At 37.4% G+C, this 26,023-nt stretch overlaps 1 protein-coding gene across 1 annotated transcript; it reads left to right on the top strand.

The window, feature by feature from the left end:
• Positions 1 to 2,729: 2,729 nt before the first annotated feature.
• Positions 2,730 to 24,117, top strand: SEC22B (SEC22 homolog B, vesicle trafficking protein). The gene is made up of 5 exons (XM_025988772.2): positions 2,730 to 3,123; positions 11,854 to 11,963; positions 14,871 to 15,031; positions 16,952 to 17,098; positions 22,163 to 24,117. The coding sequence occupies exons 1-5, from the start codon at positions 3,049 to 3,051 to the stop codon at positions 22,315 to 22,317; spliced, it is 648 nt and encodes a 215-aa protein (XP_025844557.1). The 5' UTR covers positions 2,730 to 3,048; the 3' UTR covers positions 22,318 to 24,117.
• Positions 24,118 to 26,023: the final 1,906 nt, after the last annotated feature.

Genomic DNA, 26,023 nt, shown 5'->3' with positions numbered 1-26,023 from the left:
CTCTGCAAACTTCAGACCCAATGGTGGAAAATCTCATCCTTTTTTAGCAGCGTTATTTAAGTTTAGATATGTGGCTTACTTGGTTTCTTCAATAAGTTTTAAGAACTTGCTGGCAACTCTGGCTATAATATTCAAACTTCTGTTTATTTTCCTTTTACTATAACGTTTACAGGCTTCAAGTACAAGATTCTTGTACTTTTACCATTTCATAGGTTCACAAAGAACAAGCTTTATAAATTCTAAAGTTCTTTTTTTTTTTCCCTAGGGTTCTTTTTTTTTTAATTTTTTTTTAATTTTTATTTATTTATGATAGTCACACAGAGAGAGAGAGAGAGGCAGAGACACAGGCGGAGGAAGAAGCAGGCTCCATGCACCGGGAGCCCGACGTGGGATTCGATCCCGGGTCTCCAGGATCGCGCCCTGGGCCAAAGGCAGGCGCCAAACCGCTGCGCCACCCAGGGATCCCTAAATTCTAAAGTTCTAAACAAATGTTTCTTGATACCCTTTTTCCATTCATTGTGAAAGAGTCGACTACCTTCCATGTACTGATCACAGTGTTCACCATTATTACACACTCTAGTATTGCTCAAAGGGCCAAAGGGCAGGAGCTCACAGGCAACACCTGTGTGTGAATGACATGATGCTGATTAAATTAGAAGCAAAAGTCACTCAGATTCCAGAGTTCCTGAGGCCTAAGTGTTGGGCAGTTTCATAAAGAGACAAACTCTGCCCTTCTCCTAATAGCTCATCAGTGACCTAAGAAGACCACTGTCCTCTCCCTGGAATTATAATTTTAGTGCATATAAGAAGAAAAAAGTAAAAGGTGTGAGTATGAATGTTGTTTCAAGAACAGGTTGCCCCAGGATGATCTGTATTAGTTAATCAGTTTGTTGTTTTTGGTTATAAGTGACAGAAAATAAGCAAAAAAAAAAAAAAGGATGGGGGATTTATTATAAAGAAATAATGGTGACTTCTAGAATCCATAAGCAGGAATGGTTATCAGCTTTGGCAAGAGCCTAAAGCCAGGAACTAGAAAGAAGCTAGACGTTTACTCCAAATCTGCTTCCCTCTGCATGTGTGCTATATTCTTTACTTTCTGCTTCTCTCATGCACATAGTACCTTTGGTTAAGATAGTTGCACCATTAATTATTCATTGCTAGAATTGTTCCAGCAGAGGCTGAATAACCTTTTGAGATTATGGCAGAAGGTATGTCCTTGTTGAGTGGAAGTTGTTAGATTAAGTTATATATGTATGGGCTATTCTAAATGTAAGACACTATGGTTTCACCAGTTTAGGCTCCCATATACACAAGGATTGCCTTTCACTTTCTGTCACTGTTAATAGTAACATTCTATTCTTTGTCTTATCTATATCCCAGTCCTTCACCTTTCATGTGGAGTCAATTAGTAGGTCTTATTGGGTCTACCTCTCAAAAGCCTCTCAAGAAATAATACTAGTTTTCAGGCATCTGGGTGGCTCAGTTGGTTAAGCATCTACTTTTAACTCAGGTCATGATCCTAGAGTCCTAGGATGGAGTCCTGAATCAGTCTCCTTGTTTAGAGAGGAGCCTGCTTCTCCCTCTCCCCCTCCCCCCAGCTTGTTATCTCTCTCTCAAATAGATAAATAAAATCTCTTTAAAAAAAAATACTATCTTTTCCCTAATAGTTGTAGAGCTGTAGAAAAGGTAATGAAAGCATGAGCTCTTTAACCTATGGATAAATATTAAGATAGAGTTGCATCACAATTAAAAGTAGAGGCTTTGGAGTTCAGCCTCAGCTCAAATCTTGTTCCCAATTTTACTAGCTGTGTCACCTTGGAAAAATTGCTCTCTGAGGCTTTTTCTCCAACTATAAAGTGGAACCAAATATTAAAAAACCTTACTGGCTTGTTTGGTTAAATAACTGGTATCCATAAAGCACTTTCTGTTAATTCAAATGCCAATTATAAGTGCTTAATAAACAGTAGTTACTAATATAAGTAATAATAAATACAACATTTGTATAACTTACTTTTTAAAAAGATTTTATTTATTTATTCATGAGAGACACAGAGAGAGGCAGAGACACAGGCAGAGGGAGAAGCAGGCTCCCTGTGGGGAATCCCACGCAGAACTGGATCCCAGGACCCCGGGATCACAACGTAAGCGAAGGCAGACGCTCAACCACTGAGCTACTCAGGTGCCAAACCGGTGCACCTCACATTTCTCACATGTTCACAAAAATCCGGAGAGGTGGATAATATCCCCAATTTAGAGACAGGGACACCAAGATAAGAGAGATGATAACGCTTCCTCAGGTAGGATTGCGTAGAGGTCTTCCCAGTAGGGAGTTAATGCCCAGTTACTGGAAGTTCTAGCAAGGCTACCCTGCTACCTATGATAACAGATGTAGCAGAGATCCCAGCTTTTGGAAAGGTGCTTGATTTGGTGATTTCTGAGGTCCCTACTTGGTAAATTTTTTTTTTTTTTTTTACACAAAGAAGAGATATTTTCTACTGGAAACTGTTCAAGGATCTGGGGATACGGCCTACACAATGAAGCAAAAACCAATCATACACATAAAAAAAAACACAAGCCGACAAAAATTCCTGCCTAGAAATATATGAACATAGAAAGTATTTTGTATAAAATATATAATATATATAGTAGAAAACTATATGCAAATATGTACCACCCTTCCTAGTCCTCCCCCTACAGTTAAAGCATCGGGATCTAGAACATTCTGCTTCAGTCACACCCCCTTCAAGGGCAAGGTTTATTTCGAAGCTCCTGATCCAGAAAAGTGGGCGGGGCCTTGGAAGCTTCCGAAGGTAGATAGAGAGACCACGGAACCAGTGTTCCGGTAGTTGTGGTTGACGGGCGGAAGCCCATTCAGCGGACCGGTAGTCGGAAGTTCCGAAACTGGTTTCCGGCCACCTCAGCGGGAAGCGCAGACGCAAGCAGCTGGGTCTTGGGAACTAAGGTAGACGTCTAACTGTTGTCGCGGCGGAGGAAGTCAGGACGTCTGGGGCCACCCGGGCCAGCGTTGGACCCCTGTAGCCCGTGAAGATGGTGTTGCTTACGATGATCGCCCGTGTGGCGGACGGGCTCCCGCTGGCCGCCTCGATGCAGGAGGACGAACAGGTGAGCCCGAGACCCCCGCGACCCCAGGTCCCTGTTGGGCTCCGCTCTCCCTACCGGATTTCTCCTTAGAACGCAGGCGACCCTGGCGACCTCGTGTGCACTCTCGAGCCCTCTGAGTTGATCTTGTACCCCTTCTGGCAGCGGAGAGACGACTTGTTAGGAGACTTTCCTGGCAGAGATCTGTTTCTGTCTTACCTGTTTGTCTCCAGAAGGGCGCTCCGTTTCAGGGATGGTTTCGGCTGATGGGGCCGCCCTGTGTCGGGAGATTCTTAGAGACTTTGTTAACATTCGGGATTTCTCCTTTTCTGCTGCTATCAAGGCTGACTAACAGGTCCTGGGGAATCAGTTTCTAAATTCTTCACGCTCTCTTGCGGTGGCACTTGGTCCTTGACCTATCATGATGACATCTCCTTAAAGTGGGTGAGATAACATTGCCACAGGGAGACACCTGTTTGAAGTTCAGTATAGTACTTTCTTTCAGGGTTATGCCCAAATGCCACCTCCTCCAGTAAGCCTTCCTGCATTCCTACTGTTGGAATTACAACTCCTGTGTTGTATTCCTGTAATGCCTTGTACTTTTATCTGTTTTCCTTTATTTTTCAAGACTTTGAATTTCCTAGGAGGCAGTCGGCAGATCTTAATCATTGTTGTGTTTCTCTTAGCTTTAACAACAGCAGTTTTATGCGGGTAAGTGCTGAAAAGTGTGTTGAATTGATTAAAACAACAACAGCTCCAGATATTTTGGATAGAATCTGTTTGGTGCCTTAGAATCACAAGGGAAATTTGTGTTGTGAGGACAGGTTTCTGGAGCAAGGTTGGACAGCCTCTGAAGAAGGGAGGCTGAGAAGGAAAATTTTGTAGGTAATTTAAAGTGATCCATTTTATTTTACTTTCTCATACATCCTAAGTAGTTAAAAAAAAAAAAAAACTCAATGCCCCAAAAAAGATGAGTTGTAGAAAAAATTATTTTGCACATATCTCTTCTTAGACTTTTCATTCATATATTCCTTATAAAAAAAAAGACTTTTTAAATTTATTCATGAGGGGGGCAGAGACACAGGCAGAGGGAGAAGGAGGCTTCTCTAAGGGAGCCTGATGTGGGACTCGATCCCAAGACTGGGCCAAAGGCAGACACTTAACTACTGAGCCACTCAGACGTCCCCTCATATATTCTTGAAGAAAAAAAAAATGCCCTTATTAAATACATCCGTTGTGTCAAGCATGGTGCTAATACAGGAGGTTACAGGACACACAGTCCCTATTTTCATGGAGCTATGGTTTAGTGGAAAAGCCAGAAAACTAACAAGCAATTATAATATAGCAAAACTGCTGTGGAAAAGGAAGAAGGCTCAATGGCTGTTTTATTACCTTATGGAAAGGTAAAGGTAAAAGACTCTTTTTCCTCACTCTTACCTTACAGAAAAGGTATTTACGTTGGTTTTGGGAGACCAGGAAAAGTCTTCCCAGGAGAAATGACATCTAACCTGACAGTATTGTCTAGTCATTAGAAAAGCTTCTATTTGGTTATATGCCTTTTTTAGGTCTGATTTGGAAATATGTTTATTTTCACATTTAGGAGAAAAGTGGTACAGATCATGAAGTGGCAAGTCATGCTAAGTGAAATGTTTTCTATTCATTGCATAAAACAAAGTCTAATCATTGATATATGTGAAAAGTAGTGTGTCCTTAATTTTCAGTTGCGAAATACTTTTCTTGCTATTTGTTAAGAGTTTTCTAGGACCTCTCTCTAGAAGCAGAGAAATGTTAAATGCAGGAACATGACTTAAACAAGGGAATAGTGTGGGAACATTTCCTTGAAGGGTATGTATATAGTTTGGGAAATGATTTTCCCCAGGGAGAAGTCTGGTCAGTTAATTGCATTGGGTTTCAATGTGGGCAAAGAATACAAAGTGAATTTGAAAGTCTACTTGGTATTTGTAGTTCCTTACTCTCTGCCTTATACTTTACTGAAAAAAGAATTTGTATATTATTGTATGGTTGTTTTTTTTTTAAGATTTTATTTATTTGAGAGAGAGTGTGCACATGCACAAGTTGGGGGAGAGACAGAAGGAGAGAATCTCAAGCCGACTCCTTACAGGCTGGATCCCCCACAGCCGAAATCAAGAGTCACTGCCCAACTGACTGAATTACCCAGGCACCCCTATTGTGTGTTCTTAATTTAATTCCAAATTAGAATTTGGTCTACCAAGATGGGTTGGTCTACCAAATGGGTTACTATGTTTCACTGACATGAAGAGAAATTTTCCACAAAAATATTTGTGGAAATTCCATAGTTATGATGACAATTCCATAGTTATTTCCTTTAGGAATTTGGACTTTGAATAATAAAGTCTTTCCTAAACTTTTAATATCTGCAAAAATATGAAAACTAGATTCATTTTTATTATGATGATAGTGTACAGAACATTTGTAGAATACCTGCTACATGCCAGGCACTGTGCTGAAGCCTGTCAAGCATATGATTTCATTCAATCTTCATACCAATCATATTAGGATAGTTATTATTCCTAATAATATTATAATATTCCTAATAATTTATAGATGAGGAATCTCCCAGTCTAGAGGTGATAGGGTTTTTTTGTATGAGTCATATAGCTAATAAGTAGCATTATGGGATTTTTCATCAATTTCTTTTTTTTTTTTTTAAGATTTATTTATTTATTATAGACAGAGAGAGAGAGGCAGACACACAGGAGGAGGGAGAAGCAGGCTCCATGCCAGGAGCCCAACGTGGGACTTGATCCCGGGTCTCCAGGATCGCGCCCTGGCCAAAGGCAGGCGCCAAACCGCTGAGCCACCCAGGGATCCCCTTCATCAATTTCTTAATGTCAGCACTGTTGAAACTTTAGGTCAGATAATTTTTTGTTGTGAGAAACAGTCTTGTGCATTGTAGGATGTCTACTAATATCTATAGTTCTACGTCTAATTATTTTTTAAGATTTATTTATTTATTTATTTGATAGAGAGAGTGCACAAGCAGGGGGAGTGGCAGGCAGAGGGAGAGGAAGAAGCAGGACCTCTGCTGAGCAGGGAGCCAATGTGGGGCTCCATCCCAGGACCTCCGGATCATTACTTGAGCCAAAGGCAGACACTTAACGGACTGAGCCACCCAGGTGTCCTGGCCTCTCCACCTTAGGTGGCAGTAGCACTACCATCACCACCACCCCTCCAGTTGTGTGATATTCCCAGACATTGCCAGATGTGATCAGCAGAATCACCTCTGGTTAAGAACCATTGGTTTTTATTTTTATTTTTATTTTTGGTTTTTATTTTTAAATATTTTCTTTATTTATTTGAGAGAGAGAGCATAAGCAGGGGGAGTGGCACAGGGAGATGGAGAAGCAGACTCCCCTGCAGAGCAGGGAACCTGACATGGGACTCCATCCCAGACCTGAAACCATGATCTGAGTCGAAGGTAGACACTTAACTGACTGAGCCACCTAGGCACCCCAAGAACCATTGGTTTTGTTTTGTTTTTGCTTTTCAAAGATTTTATTTATTCATAAGACACAGAGAGGCAGAGAGATAGGCAGAGGGAGAAGCAGGCTCGTTGCGGGGAGCCCAATGTGGCATTCAATCCCAGGACTCTGGGATCACCGCCTGAGCCAAAGGCAGATGCTCAACCACTGAGCCACCTGGGCGTCCCAAGAACCATTTATTTTTAATCAATATCTTTCTGAGTCTAGACCAGAGCCTTAGTGCCTAACTGGTACACTTCACTGCCTTGTTCTAAATCTTTTTTGTTGTTGTTGTAAAACTTTTTAATAATGTATTTCTTAGGAATCCAGAATAGCTTTTTAAGAAATGGATATTTCAGCCTAATAGTTTTATAGTTAAGTACTTTAATTGTTCAATGCAAATAATTCAATGTACTTTTTCAATTATTTACATCGATAATAGATATCAGATGTTAGGTGGTTACTAGGTGCTAGTCCTGTACAAACTGCCTTATTATTGGAGATGAACAGTTACTCAGATAATACAATAGAGATTAAAATTCAAAAAATCATTTAGGCAGTGGATCTCATGCACTTTTTCCTCTTTGCTCAACTAGAAATATCAATGTAGGGTGGTAGAGAGATGAACTTTTCTCTTCAAACCTAGATTCTGATATTCTCTTTCCTTTCTTCTATCTTTTTGGTGTGTTTCTCCTTTTTTGATGTTTGCTATTTCTTCATCTACTTTTCTATTCTACCTCAAAATGAAGGGTATTCTCTTTTCTTTCATCTTGCCTCAGCTCTGTGGACTTGAAGGTGTTTGATCTAACCAAGTATTCATCAGGGAACACCAAAAGAGCAGAGAGTCTGTTGTACATTTAAACTGCCACCCTCCCCCAACTATTGAGAGTTCATTAGTCACCTTTCTGTAATTGCTTTTAGAGGAAAATGGTTGGTTCTTGGTGCTTCTGGCCTTTGACCAGCTGAGTTCAGCAGGAATTTAAAAATGATAAGAGCTGCTTAACCAACTGAGCTACCCAGGCACCTCTTCCTCCTCAAGTTTCTTTACTTTGAGATCTCAAAGAATCTTTCTTGGCATTTTGTAATTTATCATAACCAAAACGTTCATAAGACTCATGAGTTTAAAGGCCTCAAGGATTTATTATATATGAACATAATAAATAAAGTATTATGTATTTAAAAAAGGTAAGAGCTTAGGTAAACATTCCTATAAAGATAAAAGGTGGCATTTGATATAATTAACTGTTCTGGAGTCCTAGGTAATAGCAATAAAAAGTATTGTAGTTGTGTGGTAAATTTCAACCCTGTACCTTTTATATTATACATAGAGCCAAATCCTAAATATGCTGTTGGATGACCTCAAATTAGTTTCAGAATTTGTCCAGACATTCACAGCCAATTCGTTATTGGATTGCTAATACGTATTTCCATTATACTGTATACAAGATTCATCAAGTTTGTTCTAGATGAAGTGGAAAGCAGAATGAAGACATCTAACTGTTTTTAGGTAGTCTGGTGACTTTGGGTCCTTTGTGACTTTAATCCTAAAAGCAAAACTGCCACACAGTTTCTTGAACATTTCCTGTGAATTAGATTTCATATCAAATAGTAAGATCACCTGGAAGGTGGATCACCAAAGCAGTTTTAACTGTAGAGTGGTATAGCATGCTTAGGAACAGGGACTCCAGAACTAGAATACCTAGGTTTAAGTTCTGGCACCTCCCCATTGGCCCCTAGTCCTTCAGGTTTGACTTCTTGTGCAGAAAATGGGCATTATGATTCTAATCACCTCATAGGATAGTTGTAAGCATGATTTAAGTTAAATTATGTAAAGCGTTTAGAACAGTGGCTGGGATGGCAGAAAGTGAGTTTTTATTTAATTTCGTTAGTTTGCCTATTTCTGAAAAATCTTTTCTAGATCCATTTTTCCTTAAAGCTCATATTAGAACTGTACATATTTGTGGGCACAAATATGCAATAAAGAGGAGTGGGTAAATGAATAATTTTCCCTGTTACAAAACTAGTCTGTGTTTAATGTAAAAAAATTCAGTAAATATGTATAAACAAAAGGATCAAAATGTTAATGGTGATTATTACCAAAATCCCCACTTAAATTATGTCCATTTTAATGTATAACCTTAATTTTTATATGTGTGTATAAAATTAAATAATGAATAGTACTGTAAGACTGTTCCCCCTGATTTTTTTCACTTAGAGTGTGAATATCTTTTCCTGTAATTAAATATTATACATTTTTTAAAAGATTTTATTTATTTATTCATGATAGACACAGAGAGAGAGAGAGAGGCAGAGACATAGGCAGAAGGAGAAGCAGGCTCCATGCAGGAAGCTCGATGTGGGACTCAATCTTGGAACTTGGGGATCACGCCCTAAGCCAAAAGCAGATGCTCAACCACCGAGCCACCCAGGCATCCCATTATACAACATTTTAATGGCTGTATGGTATTCCACTATATAAATACACTACATTATTTAACCAATTTTATATTCTATTACCAAATGTTTGTTTTTTATTTTTATATGAGTTTTTATTTTTTTAGCATATGATGTGTATGTATATTTTCAAAGGTACAGAATTTTTGGATAAAACAATATGCAAAATTTTATGATTTCTAATACATATTGCAAAAGTAACTATCAGAAAGATTGTGCCAGCATTGCGTTCTCAGGGATGGTGATGCTATTGGAATCAGCACTGTAAAATGTTGGTTGGCATGCCATAATCTCTATGCAATCTCAGTGTTGTACCTTGTGGATTACTACTTTGTTCATCATAAATCCCTGAAACTATAGCATACTTTTGGCCATAGTTTCTTGTAGTCTATACAATTATTAGTCTCTTTCTCTTAGGTTGAAGTAATGTTTACAATGCTTCTTATAAAGTCAAAGGATTTGTACTAGTCTTTTTTGACAACTTTTTGCCATTTATTTCTTCAACTAGTTTCTTTAAGGTGCTTACTGCCTTTAACTGTCAAAAACACTTTTGCTTAATATCTGTGGTTTGTGGTTATTTTTAAAATACCAATTTCTGAGTTCCACCTCTGAGATACTGATTTAATTGGTTTGGGGGTGGAGGAGATAGTGCTTGATTATTTTTTTGTACAACACCCAAGTGACTCTAGTGTAAAGCCAAGGTTGAAAAAATCATTGATCAACGTTGATATTATTTCTTGGCACTTTAGTAACATTTCCAACTTTATTTGCATCCCTTTATATCTAATGTTGTGGGGTCAGATCTCTTCTGAATGCCTTGTCTAATGGCATTAGTGAAGCAAACAAATTGACAAGCACCATTCAAATTTAGGAACAGAGGATATTGTGCACAGATTCAAAAGCATTTGATAGTATTCACTTTCCTTTACTAGCTGACTAGTCATGAAAAAATATGTACTGGTTAATAGAATAATGTTAATATATATTATAATATTAATTACTGTAAAGTATTGTTAGTATGTAAATATACACATAAATATACATATGTGTTAGTATAGAAATTTTCTCAAGAGTATTATAACCAATCATTGCTATAGGACAGTACTAAGCAAGATAAATCTACAAATTGATACTTCTAGAGGCATCTGTCTAACTCTCCTGGTTCATTTTATACTTACTTATTTTCTTATTCTGAAATTTCCAGTTCATCATTTTTAAATATAGCTTAGAATCCTATATTTGTATGTTTGCTTGTCTCCCACTTTCACAATTTTATCATTGCTTCCTTGTTTTTACCCTTGCTCAGTGGTTCACTATCTAGAATTTATAGGTTTCACTTTGTATTTTCTAAAAGTTAGACCTCAGATCCAGTCCTCAATGCCTTTTGAGGAAGAACCTAAAAAAACCACGCTTTTTTATTGTAAATATTTACTTATTAAACACCTACCAAGGAGAGACTGTGTTTTATTGTTCAATCCAAACAAATAATTCAAAACAAAGTAATTCCTTTCTATCGTATGACAGAAGGGCCTCCCCCCTGCCCAGTGTATAGATAAATAAATAATGTATATTTGCTTTCCATTCCATTCTTTCCCGTTTGGATCTAAGAGGTTAGTGGATATGATGTTCTCCTTTTGTGATGACACTGCTATTTTCCTCAGTAGACTATTTTCCTTCATTTTTTAAATTATTAAACTATTTAGAAATTGTTCAAGAAAATATTACCTGTAATTCTTTCATCTGAATATTGTTATTTTCATTTTGTATGTATATGTCCCTTGCTATCCAAACTCAGTAACCAAATAGATTTATTCAGTAAAGAATATTTGACTTTCCAATCTCAGTCCTTACTCTTGTTCATTTTTACCTAGTTGCATGATAGTGTTCCTAGTAATTTTGCAGGTATGGGTGCATACATTTAGTTTTGCTGAAATGGCTCAATTCTGTAACATTTTGTGGAAGATTTTGTTTGATATTCCAGGATAAAAGTGAAATTCACAGTCTATTGTTCCCAGGATTTTCCCGAGTATAGAATATGTTGTGCAATTATGTGCCAATAAGTGTGCAAGTGAAATGAGTTAGGAGGAGGCCACTGACCTAATAGTGGAAAGAACATTGGATTGAAAGTTGAGTGCCTTAAAGACAGTTAAGAAGTACAATTTGCGGGGATCCCTGGGTGGTGCAGTGGTTTGGCACCTGCCTTTGGCCCAGGGCGCGATCCTGGAGACGCGGGATCGAATCCCACATCGGGCTCCTGGTGCATGGAGCCTGCTTATGTCTCTGCCTCTCTCTCTCTCTCTCTCTCTCTCTCTCTCTCTGTGTGACTATCATAAATAAATAAAAATTTAAAAAAAATCTAAAAAAAAGTACAATTTGCTTCTTAGCAAATAATGTGATTTTCTTTTTTTTTTTTTTTTAAGATTTTATTTATTTATTCATGAGAGACACACACACACATACACAGAGGCAGAGACACAGGCAGAGGGAGAAGCAGGCTCCATGCAGGGAGCCTGACTTGGGACTCGATCCCAGGTCTCCGGGATCAGGCCCTGGGCTGAAGGCGGTGCTAAACTGCTGAGCCACCCGGACTGCCCTAATGTGATTCTCTTGAACAGCCAGGGGTTTGGTCTTCTTTTTGCTCTAAAAGTAGGCCATTTTTCTTTTGCTAAAATGAATCTTCTTAATCTTTAATGAAGGACCTTATTTATATAGTGTCCTTGTAGTATGATGCTGCTCATTACTTGTTATGTCTTTTTGTATGTGTGCAAAGTTCTTAAATGAAGATATCTTCTTTCAGTCTGGCCGGGATCTTCAACAGTACCAGAGTCAGGCCAAGCAACTCTTCCGCAAGTTGAATGAGCAGTCCCCTACCAGATGTACCTTGGAAGCTGGAGCCATGACTTTCCAGTGAGTGTAATCCTATTTCTTTGTGATCATTTAGTGTGAGATAGAGTAGATATAAGTAGCACCTGATAAGAATGGTAACAATTTTTTAAAAGTAAAGAAAATTTTAAAAATACAGCCTCTTCATGGAAACAGCTTCCCTGGCTCCAATTCTGCAAAACAGAAATCTTGGTTTGTTTATTCAGTTTGCATACAATAAGTTAATCTGTTATCCTATGTCTAATGGATGTTGTATCCATTATGCAGTAATAGATAATTGTTTGCTTTAGGAACCTCTTAGCACCAGGTGTATGTAGATTAGTACTCTTGCTCAAACATTTACTAACACAACCTTAAACAACTCATATATACTTCTCTAGGCCTCTATTTCCTTTTTAAAATAGAGAAAATGGTCATGGTTTTATGAGGATAATGAAGGAATCTCTCTCTTGACATCTTGCCTTGCACATAGAGAATATCAGTAAATGTTAGTTACTAAAAAAAAGAAAAATTTTAAAAAGGTAATTTAAGAGCATCTCAATCATCGGTTACAGACAATGCATATAGCCAAGAGAGGGATCAAAAGGACTTAATTGAATTTCAAATTATCTACAAATAATTGATATTAAATGTTTAGTATGTCAAGTGTGAGGGTGATAAAACAGGAAGGATTAGAAAAAGAGAACAAGAAGGTCAAAGGAAAATAAAATAGGATTAGCTGAATAATCCTTATTACTATTTTAGGAACTGAGGCTAAGATAATAGACCTGGGAGGGACCTGCTGTGTTTAACTTGAAAGGCAAAAAAACAAACAAACAAACAACAACAAAAAAAAAACCCTCCTCCACCCATCAGAAACAAACAAGTATACAAAACCAAAATCAAAACAAAACCCTGGTTTATTGGTTAAGAAAGTAGTGGATATTAAGTTTTATAAGGTATTAATTTGTGTAGTATATGTAACATTTTTCTATAAATCTAATTTTTAACATCCAAAAATGATCTAGGCAGCCAATTATATAGGTATGGTATCTTTATCTCTACCATGGGTTAGGAACAAAAAACCTAGGGAAGTTCTAGTGGAATTGAAAAGAAATTTTTTTCTTCTGTGTGGTTTGCTTTAGGAACTTTATAATCTCATCTCATCTGTTATTTCCATCAAAGGACTATTTATTAAAGATCTATTTTTTGCCAGACCGTATGTTAAGTTCTGCCTTTAACATCCATAGCTCTTATGAGCTTATCTTAGTAGCAGAGAGAAACACATATTCAGACAACTAAACTATGATACTGTAGGGCAAGAAGTGCTGTAATTCAGTTAAATTAAACTGAGTAGAAGGAAGGAAGCATTAAATTTCCATTTGTAGGGAATACATTTGAGACAAGGGGATAGAGCGAGGGGCAATACAGAGAAATTTCATGGAAAAAATTATAGTAGAATCAAGCATATGAAAATGAACAAAAGTTTCTCCAGGTACATCAAAGAATATTACAGTTAGAAATATATATGTAGTGCTTGCTTTGGCAGCACATATACTAAAAATTAGAAATATATATGTATATATAAGCAGAAGTCCATGAGGATATAAAAGAACGTAAGTTTGGAGAACAGTATGATATAATGTGACCTACACCTGTTTTGGAGGCCACAAGTATTATATCAAGGACTATGATTTTATTTTATAAGAATTAGGGAACCCTCAGAATTTTTAAGCAGCATAATACGGTCATATTTACTCTTTAGGAATAACACTGGTAATTTAGAAGATGGTCTGGGAGCAGTTGATTCAGATGCCCAAGCAAGAGATAGGACAGCAGTCTCACCATCATCATCATCATCATCATCATCATCATCATCATTTTAAGGGGCCCAAGAGATTATATAATACACTCTATACTGCTCTGTGGAGTCCTAGGATGTGTTAGGAGCCTCATAGTAAGAGTAGGGATTGGGGTATATATAGTACTTTGGGCCCTTACACTCCACTTCAACTGATGACCTTCTGATTTTATTTGATGTACATACTGGGTCTTCTGAATATAATTATTGCTGAAATAAAAAGAATACTAAAGCAAAAAACACATTTGAAAATCACTGAGTAACCTAACTTCTTTCCAATACCTCTCAGACATGTAGTTATATAATTCCTTCCAGAATGCCAGAGAGCTCACTCTCATAAGAGGAAGTCAGTTCTGTTATTGGATAGTTTCTGATACTGGATAGTTGATATAGAGTTCTATCCTGGAAGTTAGGGAATATTATTTGTCCTAAGGTCATTATCTGTACTCAGTAAACATTGTAGCATTAACTTCCAAATTCTAAGTATCCACAACAACTTCCAGTTCCCCTGTTTTTCTTGTAACTGGGAGGAGTTTAAATACATGTATACCAGGGGCTGCTGGGTGGCTTAATCAGTTAAGCATCTGCCTTTGTCATGAACCTGGGATTGAGCCCCACATTGGGCTCCCAGCTCTGTGGGGAGTCACTTCTCCCTCTCCCTTTGCCACTCTCCCTGCTTATGTTCTCTGTCTCTCTCAAATAAATATGTAAAATCTTAAAAAAAAAAAAAACAACATACATATGCACACACACACGCACAGTAGTTTTCATACATAATCAAAAGGTAGATGGAGTCACAACTCTGTTTTCAAGAAAAAGTCGTAGGTATTAAGATATTTTACTGAATTATAAGCAATTATAATAAACATGTTTAGATACTCCTTTTGGAATATAATTCTAATAATGGGACATTGTTTGCTTTCTGATTCTAAGCATTTGTGGTTTGAAGTTGATTTTTTGACTTAGCTAGCCTCAAAGGGCTTAGGCTAGAATATTTTCAAAAGTTTGTAAAGCACTGAAAGTCTGCTTCAAGTTGTTGGGGGTATTATTTTACAGACAACTTTTTCTTTTTTTTTTTTTTGTCTCTTCAGCTACATTATTGAGCAGGGAGTTTGTTATTTGGTTTTGTGTGAAGCTGCCTTCCCTAAGAAATTGGCTTTTGCCTACCTGGAAGATTTGCACTCAGAGTTTGATGAACAGCATGGGAAGAAAGTGCCCACTGTGTCTAGGCCCTATTCCTTTATTGAGTTCGGTAAGTTTTTGCTCTTTATATCAAGAGAGCAAACGGTAAGAAGAAGCTGTTTGTTACATTGATAATAATTTTGTCACTTTTTTTCCCTGATGTTTTCTTACTGAAGTTTTGGATTCTGTCTCTTCCATTTCATCTCTTTTTGTCTTTTGAATGAATGAGACTTTTTCTCCTAAGTAATTTTCTCTGGTCTTTTGATCTTTTTCTTAGAACTTGTTGCCATTTGATCTTTTTTATGATTGATTTGATTAGTCATCAGAACTATTCCCAAAGATCTGCTTGACTGGTGTATAGTAGCTGAGCCCACCCCCTGCCCTGCCCCGTAAGGTTCATTTTCTGGAGATCAGAATTTGGAAATCAGAAAGAAGCTATTTTGTTTCTTGTAGATCCTCTAATTAAAAAAACAAAAAACAAACAAACAAAAAAAACTGGAAGAGGTATGGTATTAGGGGTGGATAACATTTATTACATGCAGAAATAGTGAGCGTCGATGTCCATCCATGTATGTACAATAATTACGGAAAGATTCATCATCAGTAAAGCATCTGATGTCAAGAAATCAAAGGAAATGTCTTGGGTACCCTAAGTAGAGAAGTGAGAGTATGTATGATTAGACTACATTACTGATATTTTTAGTTAAAAAAGAAATGCGTTTTACTGTATCCGAATTTCTGAAGTGTTTCCAGTTTGCTTGATAAATGGTCATCTTACTTTTAGAAATAAAATTTAGCAAAACACTCCAGTGTTTCATAACTATAAACTCTTCAAGTGCCAATTTTTATAATGTCTGCTTTTTCAGGTTTTATTTTTGAAGATATTAAGGGTCCAGTAAACCCAAGAAAAAAAATAAAATAAGACTACTATATCAAGGTCACACAGGGAATAGTTGGTACACTCAAATTAGCTTAATGAATGGGGTATAGGTGAACTACAAGGTACTGTAATCTGAGATCAGTAACAGTGTAATTGTTTTCATCCCTAGGCCTGAGGGAATAAGAGAAAGAACTGCAAAGGAGAAAATTTATAGAGAAGACCAACTTGAGAGGAGTAGTAACCTCTGGTTGGAGAGTTACTGCCAGGCCAGGGTGACTTATCAGGGATAGGGTGGGGAATAAAAATCCTAACGTCACTATCCGCTCTCATGTCTTACCCTTGGAGTTCCCCCATTGGCGGAACCTAAGTGGAAGCTCCAAGGCAAGGAGCCGACCGTGTAGTCCATGCAGGTCAGCTTCCCAAAGTAGAAAGTGTGGTGCAGAAGGGTGGAGAGGAGGTCTAAAGAGGCAAATGAAAGGTATCTAACTCATATAACTCATAAAAAGGATTTTTGCCAAAAACTGAAAATATAATCTTTTAATAATAAGTCATTCTTTTTACAGTTTTGAGAAATACAGACATGGGCTAATCATGAATAAAACTACAGTTTTATAGTGGGATTTTGCTTTACCTGAAGCTTAAGAACAGAGTGTAATTAGGAATGTATATTAAAGAAAATACTTGAAGACAATATTTTTCCCACTTTTGATGATAGAATAATGCTGCCATGTTAACCTGTAGTGATGCGAGATTGTTGCCAGTATCCTTTTCAGGGAATGTAAAGCATTAAGTAGTGAAACCCTAAGGATCCTCGGAACATGGTTTGAAAATCTCTGCTTTCATGAAAGGCTTACTACAATGGGGCCTAATTTCTCTAAGGACCTTGAGAGCAGACTTCTCATTTGAAGGTATGCAGAGGACATTTCTCCTGAATGGTCATCTATCTCCATTTTACAGATGAAGAAATCAAAACTCAAATTTTGATGCTCATTCAAGAGCTTGGTTAGCCATGGACCATTGGCAGATCCAGGACTAAGCTCAGAACTTCCTGATCCCTGCAATACTTTGATGGACACAGTTGTTCATGGTCACTTTTCTTAATTATCCCAGATACCTACATTCAGAAAACCAAGAAGCTCTACATTGACAGCCGTGCTCGGAGAAACCTAGGCTCCATCAACACTGAATTGCAAGATGTGCAGAGGATCATGGTGGCCAATATTGAAGAAGTGTTACAACGGGGAGAAGCACTCTCAGGTGTGTAAAGCATTACGAGTCCTTCCTGTAGGCAAGGATAGCTTATTTGGGGATACTTTTTTTTGCTGTTAGACTCTTATCCAGTACTGTTAAACATTTTATCTCTTAGAGATAGATTACATTACAAAACTTCCAGTGTGGTATTATTTTTTTCCCTAGTGTGATTAGTTTCTGTTGAGTTGGAATGGTGAGAAGGTCTTATTCCATATTAGAAGCAATTACTGCTTCCAAGATATTTACAACATTAAGTAAATATTTACAGAAACACATAAGCTAAGGGAAATGAAGAATGAGAGGAAATTGTCAAAGATTTATTGCAGTGGTTTCCTGACTAGTCACTTTGGGAGACATTATTGCTGCCAGATCAAATGTCATAAAATGCCATTTTTTTTAATAAATTAATTTTTTATTGGTGTTCAATTTACCAACATACAGAATAACACCCAGTGCTCATCCCGTCAAGTGTCCCCCTCGGTGCCCGTCACCCATTCACCCCCACCCCCCGCCCTCCTCCCCTTCCACCACCCGTAGTTCGTTTCCCAGAGTTAGGAGTCTTTATGTTGTCTCCCTTTCTGATATTTCCCACACATTTCTTCTCCCTTCCCTTATATTCCCTTTCACTATTATTTGTATTCCCCAAATGAGAACATACACTGTTTGTCCTTCTCCGATTGACTTACTTCACTCAGCATAATACCCTCCAGTATTTTTATCAAGGCATTCCTCTTCTGAAAAACTTTTAAAATCTGTGACCACAAGATAAGATCTAGTTTGATTTCAACTTTTATTCTTATTGCATGTTTGTAATGTGCAAGACATTGTATTCTCTCTGTCGTGGAAGATTTCAAACTTCTTTCATGCTCTGTGGCTCCCAAACATTCCGCCTCAGCTGGGTCAGCTTCCTCACCATCCTGGACCTGTTCTTTAAGATCCAGATAAGAATTGCCTCTTCAGAGATGCCTTCCCTGATTCTAGTAGCCCACATCACATTAATCTCTTTTGTCCTTTAACCTCTTTAAGACACTTAGCTAGGTAATGGTTTTTTATTTTTATTTTTATTTTTTATTTTTTATTTTTTTATTTTTTTAGGTAATGGTTTTTGAAGCATATCCTGGGTATTTGTGCGTGTATGTGTTTGTGTGTACTTTCCTAATTTGCCTTAAAATATATATATTTGCCTAATGTTTAAATATCACCTAAGTGTTTACTGTACTCTTTAAATGTAGTATTTATGTATTTTGTATCTGTTTCATATACTTCTTTTGTTGTTCTCACAGTAATGCTTTAATGAGTATTTCATGAACTCAACTTTGTGATGTCATTCATGAGTAAATGGGTTTTCCTTTATTACAAACTACAAATTGTAACCTCCATGTCTCTAGTCAGCAGTTGTCCCAGCTTCATACTCTTTAAACATCAAATGTTAGATGAGTGAGTCTGTAAATTTTCATCATAACAGACTTAACAGTTAGTACCTGGGATAAAATAGACGAGAGCAGTTTTTCTTCGATCTCAAATTTATATAATCATTTTATCAAAAGTGTAAAAGGATTCTCATCTAGTGCTTTGCTGGTTACTTCAAAGCTGATGTACTGATGGGAAAAGAAGACCGTTGACCTTTGAACAGTATGGGGGTTAGGGGCTCCACATACAACATTTGACTTCCCCAAAACTTAATTACTAATAGCCAGCTGTTGACTAAAAGCTTTTCCCTTAGCAGTCAGTTAACATGTTATTTTGTACGTTACACATATTATATATTGTATTCTTACAATAAAGTAAGTTAGAGAAAAAAATGTTATTAAAATCGTAAGGAAGAGAAAACATCTATGGTATTCCCTCAAAAAAAAAATGTGTGTATAAGGGAATGCACACAGCTTAAACCCATGTTTAAGGGTCAGTTAATACATTTCTTTAATCTTTAGTAGCTTCATCTAATTGGAAAGATAAGAAACATTGTCATTGTCACAGAGTAATTTATAGTATAAGGGTACAGACATCAACTGAACACTTACTTTGTGTTAGGCAATATGGTAATGGGACTTTATTTTTCTTAAGATTTTATTTATGTGAGAGAGAAAAAGAGAGTGAAAGCACAAGCTGGGAGAGGGGCAGAGGGAGAGAGAGAATCTTAGGCAGACTCCATGCTGAACGCAGTCTGACACGGGACATGATCCCAGGACCCTGAGATCATGACCTGAGCCAAAACAGAGAGTTAGATGCTTATCCCACCCAGGTGCTCCAGAGGGACTTTATACATACATCTTACTTATGCTTTAGGGTAATCCCTTGTAAATTAGGTGGTATCAAACCAGTTTTACAGATAAAGCAGAGACTTGGAAAAGTTAAGTAGTTTACTTTTAGTCACACTGCTACTGCCTAGAACTCATGGCCTCTCCAAGTCTTTGTCCATCTTCAGTGTGTTACAGTTTTAAATAGATATATAAACAATAAGAGCTGTAAGATGTAGCGGGAAGTAGATAAGGTGAACTGGGAAGATTTCTTGAATTTGGATAGATCAAAAAATAGTTAAGAGTGGGATTTTAAGAGGGAGTAAGAAAAAGCACAGAGCACGTTCTGAAGATAGTGAGATTAGCTTACCTCAAAAAATATTTTCTTCCTCTTTTTGACTTCTTCATAATAAGAATCCATCTTATATGCCTTCTTTCTCTTTCTAATTTTTTTTTAAGATTTATTTATGTGACAGCAAGCGAGTACAGATGGGGAGGGGCAAAGGGAGAAGGAGAGAGAGAGCCCAGTGGACTCTATGCTGAGCACAGAGCCTGCTATGGGGCTTAATCCAAGGACCCTGAAATCAGAACCTGAGCTGAAACCCAAGAGTCAGTTGCCCAACCAACTGCACCAGATGCCCTCCTAGTTTATTTTTAAGACTGATTTATGTATATATGTATGTATGTATGTATGTATGTATGTATGAGAGAGAGAGTGTCTAAGTAGGGAGGAGTGCCAGAGGGAAAGGCAGAGTCTTAAGCAGACTCCCTGCTGAGCACGAAGCCCAACATGGGCCTCCATCTCACAACCCCGAGGCCATGACCTGAGCCAAAACAAGAGTTAGATGTGCAACCACCTGTGCCACCCAGGTGTCCCTTTTTCTCATTTCTAGTTTTATAGCTAGCCTGCCTTGCATTTAGGACTCAAAAGTAGTCCCTGTGGATTCTTTCAGCAATATGAAATGATGCCTATTTTTATTGTGTAAAATACCTGTTTCTTTTAAGTTATGGGTTTTGTTTTTTCATTCAGAGGTGCACCCTACTGGGTACATTGTATTGTACATTGTATTGTACAATGTGTTGTAATCATCATTGTATCTTCTGACACTTTGCATGGTACTATAACGTAAATATTTGCTAAATGACTATAACATAAATATTTGCTAAATGACTTCTCCCAGTAGTGGCTTTGTCTTTGTGATATCATGTGTTTCCAAATGTTCCTATGTAAAGGAATTATCTTTACCTGTTGCTTATTTCGTATAATATTCGCTAATACTTGTTCTGCTGCCCAGTTATTCTCAGATTTAAATTCATTTAGCAATTTTTTTTTTTTTTTTTTTTTTTTGAGCACTATTGCCAGACTCTGTTCTGGGCCTTGGGGATATAGTTACATACATAGTAGTTAAAAACCTCTCTCCAGTGGAGTGTCCATTTTAGTAGGTTGGTTGGAAAGATTCCTCACAGCATTGTCATGGTTATTTCTCATCTCCTAACTTTTCTTGTGTGACTAAGTGTTTTTCTTACAGGTCAAATTGCTAATTTAGAAGTGGTTGTCATGTTTCTGTCATTAAGTAATACCACATTTCTCAATCAACTCAGTTTGTTAAGCAACTTCAAATATTCCAAAAGTATTCTCTAAGGAAGAACAAATTCATATTGCAAAATAGTTTTTTCAAAACTTTAAAGAAGTAAAATGATCAAAATTCACATGTCACACTGAGAATTTGTTTTTATTATTAAAATATGTCATGTATTTTACTCCAGTCTAGCTTGTTTCTCTCTGGTTGCTTCTCTTACGTGCTCGGTTGACAGTTATAGAAGGCAGCCACATTATAGATATCCTTTTAGAAAAAACTTTGCAAAAGGTCCTTAAAAGCTTAATTTAGTAGTTATTGGTGGTTGTCCAGCACCTGTGATTATATTTTAGTTACTTTCCAGTGTCTGTTGAAATATAATTTCTGGTAACATCATAATAGTCTTTACCACGTGGAGAATTTTGGCAATTTGGTAGCAGTCACCATTGAGATATAACTCAATACTCAGTTTCTGATTCATTGAATTTTCTGGTTACCTGAGTCTTATCTTACATAGATTATCATTTTTTAAGATATGAGAGAATATGATTTAGAGCATTAAAAGATGATTATTATCAACTAACACTTATCAAAGACTTATATGGAAGGATTGTGTTCACTTTACAGGCATTCTCAGGTACCTAAAATCCTATAGTACATTTTATGTTGTTACCTTCATATTATAGATGATGAAACAGGGTCTTAGTGGACACGAAGTGAATTGACAAATGTCACATGGCTGGTGCAGCTGAGATTTGAACCAAAGACCCGAGACCAGAGCCAGCACTCTTTTTTTTTTTTTTTTTTTAGATTTTATTTATTTATTCATGAGAGACACAGAGAAAGAGAGGCAGAGACACAGGTAGAGGGAGAAGCAGGCTCCATGCAGGGAGTCTGACATGGGACTCTATCCCAGGACTCCCAGGATCACACCCTGGGCCTCAGGTGGCGCTAAACTGCTGAGCCACCGGGGCTGCCCAGAGAGCCAGCACTCTTAATTAACCACCTCATGGTACAGCCTCAAGAATTTGAACATAATTTAGTCTGGGAATTTTAAAATGCAATATAAATTTTACAGTGTATTAGAATCATGGGTTAATCAGTATATGCAACCTAACTCTTGAAATAAAAGTGATAATTTAAGCTTTGTGGTTTTTTTGGAATAATGCCACTCATTTAAGTTATTTTTATGCTAAATACATGAGAGAGAATACTTCAGAGACTAATCACTGTTTTCCTTTTTTCTTCTTTCACAGCATTGGATTCAAAGGCTAACAATCTGTCCAGTCTGTCCAAGAAATACCGCCAGGACGCAAAGTACTTGAACATGCGTTCCACTTACGCCAAACTTGCAGCAGTTGCTGTATTTTTCATCATGTTAATAGTGTATGTGCGATTTTGGTGGCTGTGAAGTAGTGTATCCAGTCACTGGCAAGGGTAAACCTAGAACCCGGCAGGTGTATGTTTTCAGGAAGCTGAGCTCACAGAGATGTGTATTAGAATTCCAAGTGGAACTTTTGCTTCTAAAGACCTTGCAAGGAAAGACATGTCCTGAAAATGAAGTGTTACACCTCATTTGATGAAGCTTACCCCTTTGTAGAAAGTCTCTTTTGGGGGCAGAGGCTTTCTCTGGGTGTTGAGCTATATATGTTAGGGAACAGTAGATTGTTTTATTTTGGTTTTTTTCCCTCCCAGTGTTTTTACATTTTTAAAATAGCACTGAGTGGGGGCATTTTCTTTCTCTAATAGAGCCATCAGTGAGATCTGGCTTAGCCCATGCAGGCAACAGTCTGAAATTCCTTCAGAGAAGGCAGCCCGTTGGAAAGGTTTTTGACTGTATCTAATCAACATTCCTTTTGTTGGTGACATTTGTGATTTTCAGTAATCTAAGTTTTTGATGGCCTTGTAAACAAGACTCCACTATGTGAAGGTTAATTGCTGTGCTGCAAAGATCTTGTCTATTGGCCCCTGTAGGAAGTTAACCTTTGTTGTTTTCCTTTTATGACATTTTGCTTATTGCACAACTGCTTTAGGGATAATTGAATTATATTAAGATGTCTTGAAATTATATTATAGCACTCCTTGATTAAGAAGCTAAAGTGTTTTCTGTCATTTACTCTGTAAAAGACTTAAATTTAGTTTGGGACGTTCTTACTTTTACTTTTCAGCATCCGGTTTGTAGTAATAGAAGAGTAAGTATAGCATACGGCTAGCCAGAGCCCCCCAACTTAATGGGAAGATAGGTCCCAGCCCATCACTACAGCTTTGTCTTGCCTCTTTTTACTTTCTCTACTCTCTAGTAGTAGTTTTCCCCATTCTCTTTTCCTCCTTCTGACATTTAAAAAATTCCTCTGTGCACAGTAGTTTCATGTCCTATAAGCATTCTCTCAGGATATTCTCAAATTTCAAAATGGAAAATGTTCAGCTATGTAGTTAGATTTAAATTTTTACAGAGCAGCTACTCAAACTACTAAATATATTTATCTGAGAAAGTCTCTGAGAACACCTCATATCTGCTTCAGTTTATGTAAATTCTCTGAGAATGTTCTAGAGATAGGTAACTCATTTCAGTGGCTTCTATTAACAAATAAAAGTACCTGCAATTTTTCCCTTTTTTGCTCAGGGATGATGGGGATTTCCTTTTACCTTCTGAGATAGGATTTTTTAATTGAGGAGAATAGACCTTTTAAATATTATCACAAGGGTCTACAGTATAACCTAGAACTTACACATACTGCAGATATTTCTTTAAAGTCATACAGGAAAATGAGCCAACTTCTTAACATCTTTGGAGAGAACTTTAACTAGTAAACAATTTTATAACTAAGGAATCATCAAAGCTACTGTCCTGATTCCTGATAGGGAAAAAAACAACCCTATTTCCTTAAAGCAAGAAGAAGTGGCTTATTTTGTTCCTGATAATTTACAGAACTAGAATAAATTTTTTTCTTTCCAATTTGGACTTAAATCTACCAATTGGAGTCTGTGCATGAAATACGAAGTTACTTTTTATAGAGATTAAGTGCTTTTAAGTCCCTAGAAGGCTTGTCCCTAGAGTAATGATGTTGGTAATAAAAGCCTCAAAATCTGAAAACCTTAGTGGTACCATAGCATTTGGTTCTTCTACCGAAGTGGAGTGGCAGCTCGTTGTTGAGAGTTGCATGCAGCAACCAAGTGGCCAGCAATGAAATAAATACTTCTAGAATGTTCACTTCGGTGTGAAGTTTTGTTATCTGGCTATTTATGTACACGTAACTTTCTGGGTACATTTCTACCTGAACTCATTGGGTCAATTAAAAAATGAGAAGACAGGCAGAATGAAGAAAGGAATGAGAAAGTGGTTTAATGTTATGACGTAGAAAAATGAGAGAATAAGACTGTCGTGATATGGCTCCTACTTCCTTCTTTCTTGGAGGTAGTGGGAAGATCTGACCAGATGACATGTATCCACAAGCAACCAGGCATCTCAGGTTGAACGTGATAAACAGTGTCTGGGGTTATTGGGGGCCTAGTAAGAATTAGGACACCTAATTTACTTTGGGAAGGAGTATGGTAAGAGAAGGAGAATGAGGAATTGTGGACAGAGTCATCAGTTTGTGCAATGTCATGAGTAAAAGAGTGAGACCCATGTTGGGGATAGTAATTAGCGTGGTTCAACTTAGCCAACATATTGGGTAAGTTTGGACAATTGAGGAAGAAGAACCGGACTGGTACACCGTAATAAAGAGACTTGTCTTCCATGCTAAGGAGTTTAGGCTACCCTAATATCAGTGGCAAGAGCTGGCATCAGATTCATGGTTTCAAATGATCATTATGGCCAAAGTATAGAAGATGTATTAGGGCTAAGCCTGAAAGTAGGGAGATGAAACTGGGGAACCATCAAAGGTAGAATGAGACATAGGAGGCAGGTTTCAAGCAATTTTTAAGAAAAGGTACCAGATAACTAATATTCACATAATATACTTTGTTCGGAGCTTACATCTCACATTCACATGTTGAGGTTAGCACTGTTTACCCCATATGAATGAAGAAACTTTACAAAGGATTCTTCTGTTGGTGGCACAGAAAAGTTCAATGATTTTCCCAAAGTTGTGGCGCTAGAAAGTGATGGAGCTGAGATTTGAACCCAAGCAGTTTGATTCAAGTCTGTGCTTTTCTCCACTAGACTATTCCACTGAGAGAGCAAAATAAGTACCAAAAATGTATTTTGAATGTTATAGTTAAGGAACACCTTCATGCAGGCAGAGATTGCTCAAGGGGAGTGTGGGGCAGAAGGGTTGCAGTGGGTTGAGGATTGTGTGAACCTCTAGTAACTAAAGGCACCCAACTAATTTTACAGAGTAGTTTTGCTGGTTTTCATGACACTGAACTTCATAACATGCTTTTATTAAGAATTGTCACACATGTTGAAGTGTAATAATATTTGGCACATTGTGGATACATCTGTTCATTTAAATGTCTAGTGGTTATTAAGCTTTTTGGAAAACCTTGAAAATCTGATGGAATATATGTGCCTTTCCCTAGAAGAATGTTCAGTGTACATGCAGGCATGCATACATACTGTGGGTGTTCAAGAACTCCACAAAAGCCTGTTCATGGTGTAGTGGTCCATGATCCCCAGTTAAGAATTCCCCAGTACTTCAGATAAGTACCCTGAAGCCTTGAAAACTGTCCAGCTATAGCGACTTTCTACAGTTTGAAACTTACTTTGTGGATGAGATAGATGTATTCTTGAGAAATTGTGTAAACTGTCCCCTCTCCCCCATTCTGTCAAATATTTTCCTGTAATATATTCAGGGATCTGATTCTATAGAAAAACTTTAAAAATTTGGTCCCAGCTCCTCAAGTTCAAGTTTAAGGAATGTAAATTTTTTATTTTCTACTTTTATCACTAGGAAGTCTTGCAAAAGCAAATGAAAACAAATGGGTAATCACTCCTGCATACACAGCATTTACTAATATATATAAAAGAAAACATAATTTATCGTCCCATCTTGGGAGTTTTCATTATTAAGGAGTTTAATGTTGATGACCACACAAGGCTCCTGGTTGGGAACCGACAGCCCTACTGGGTTGTCTTCAGACAGCTCAGCAAAAAGGCCAAGAGCAGTGGTTAT

This window comes from Vulpes vulpes, chromosome 8 (assembly GCF_048418805.1).
Source record: "Vulpes vulpes isolate BD-2025 chromosome 8, VulVul3, whole genome shotgun sequence".
Lineage (NCBI taxonomy): Eukaryota > Metazoa > Chordata > Mammalia > Carnivora > Canidae > Vulpes > Vulpes vulpes.
This window is presented reverse-complemented; position numbering and strand designations above follow the sequence as displayed.

Excerpts from the sequence above, each read along its gene's own strand:
- SEC22B (XM_025988772.2), top strand. The coding sequence starts at position 3,049 with ATGGTGTTGCTTACGATGATCGCCCGTGTGGCGGACGGGCTCCCGCTG. Across the intron at positions 3,124-11,853 it reads CGATGCAGGAGGACGAACAG|TCTGGCCGGGATCTTCAACA; the intron begins GTGAGCCCGAGA and ends ATCTTCTTTCAG. Across the intron at positions 17,099-22,162 it reads ACGGGGAGAAGCACTCTCAG|CATTGGATTCAAAGGCTAAC; the intron begins GTGTGTAAAGCA and ends CTTCTTTCACAG.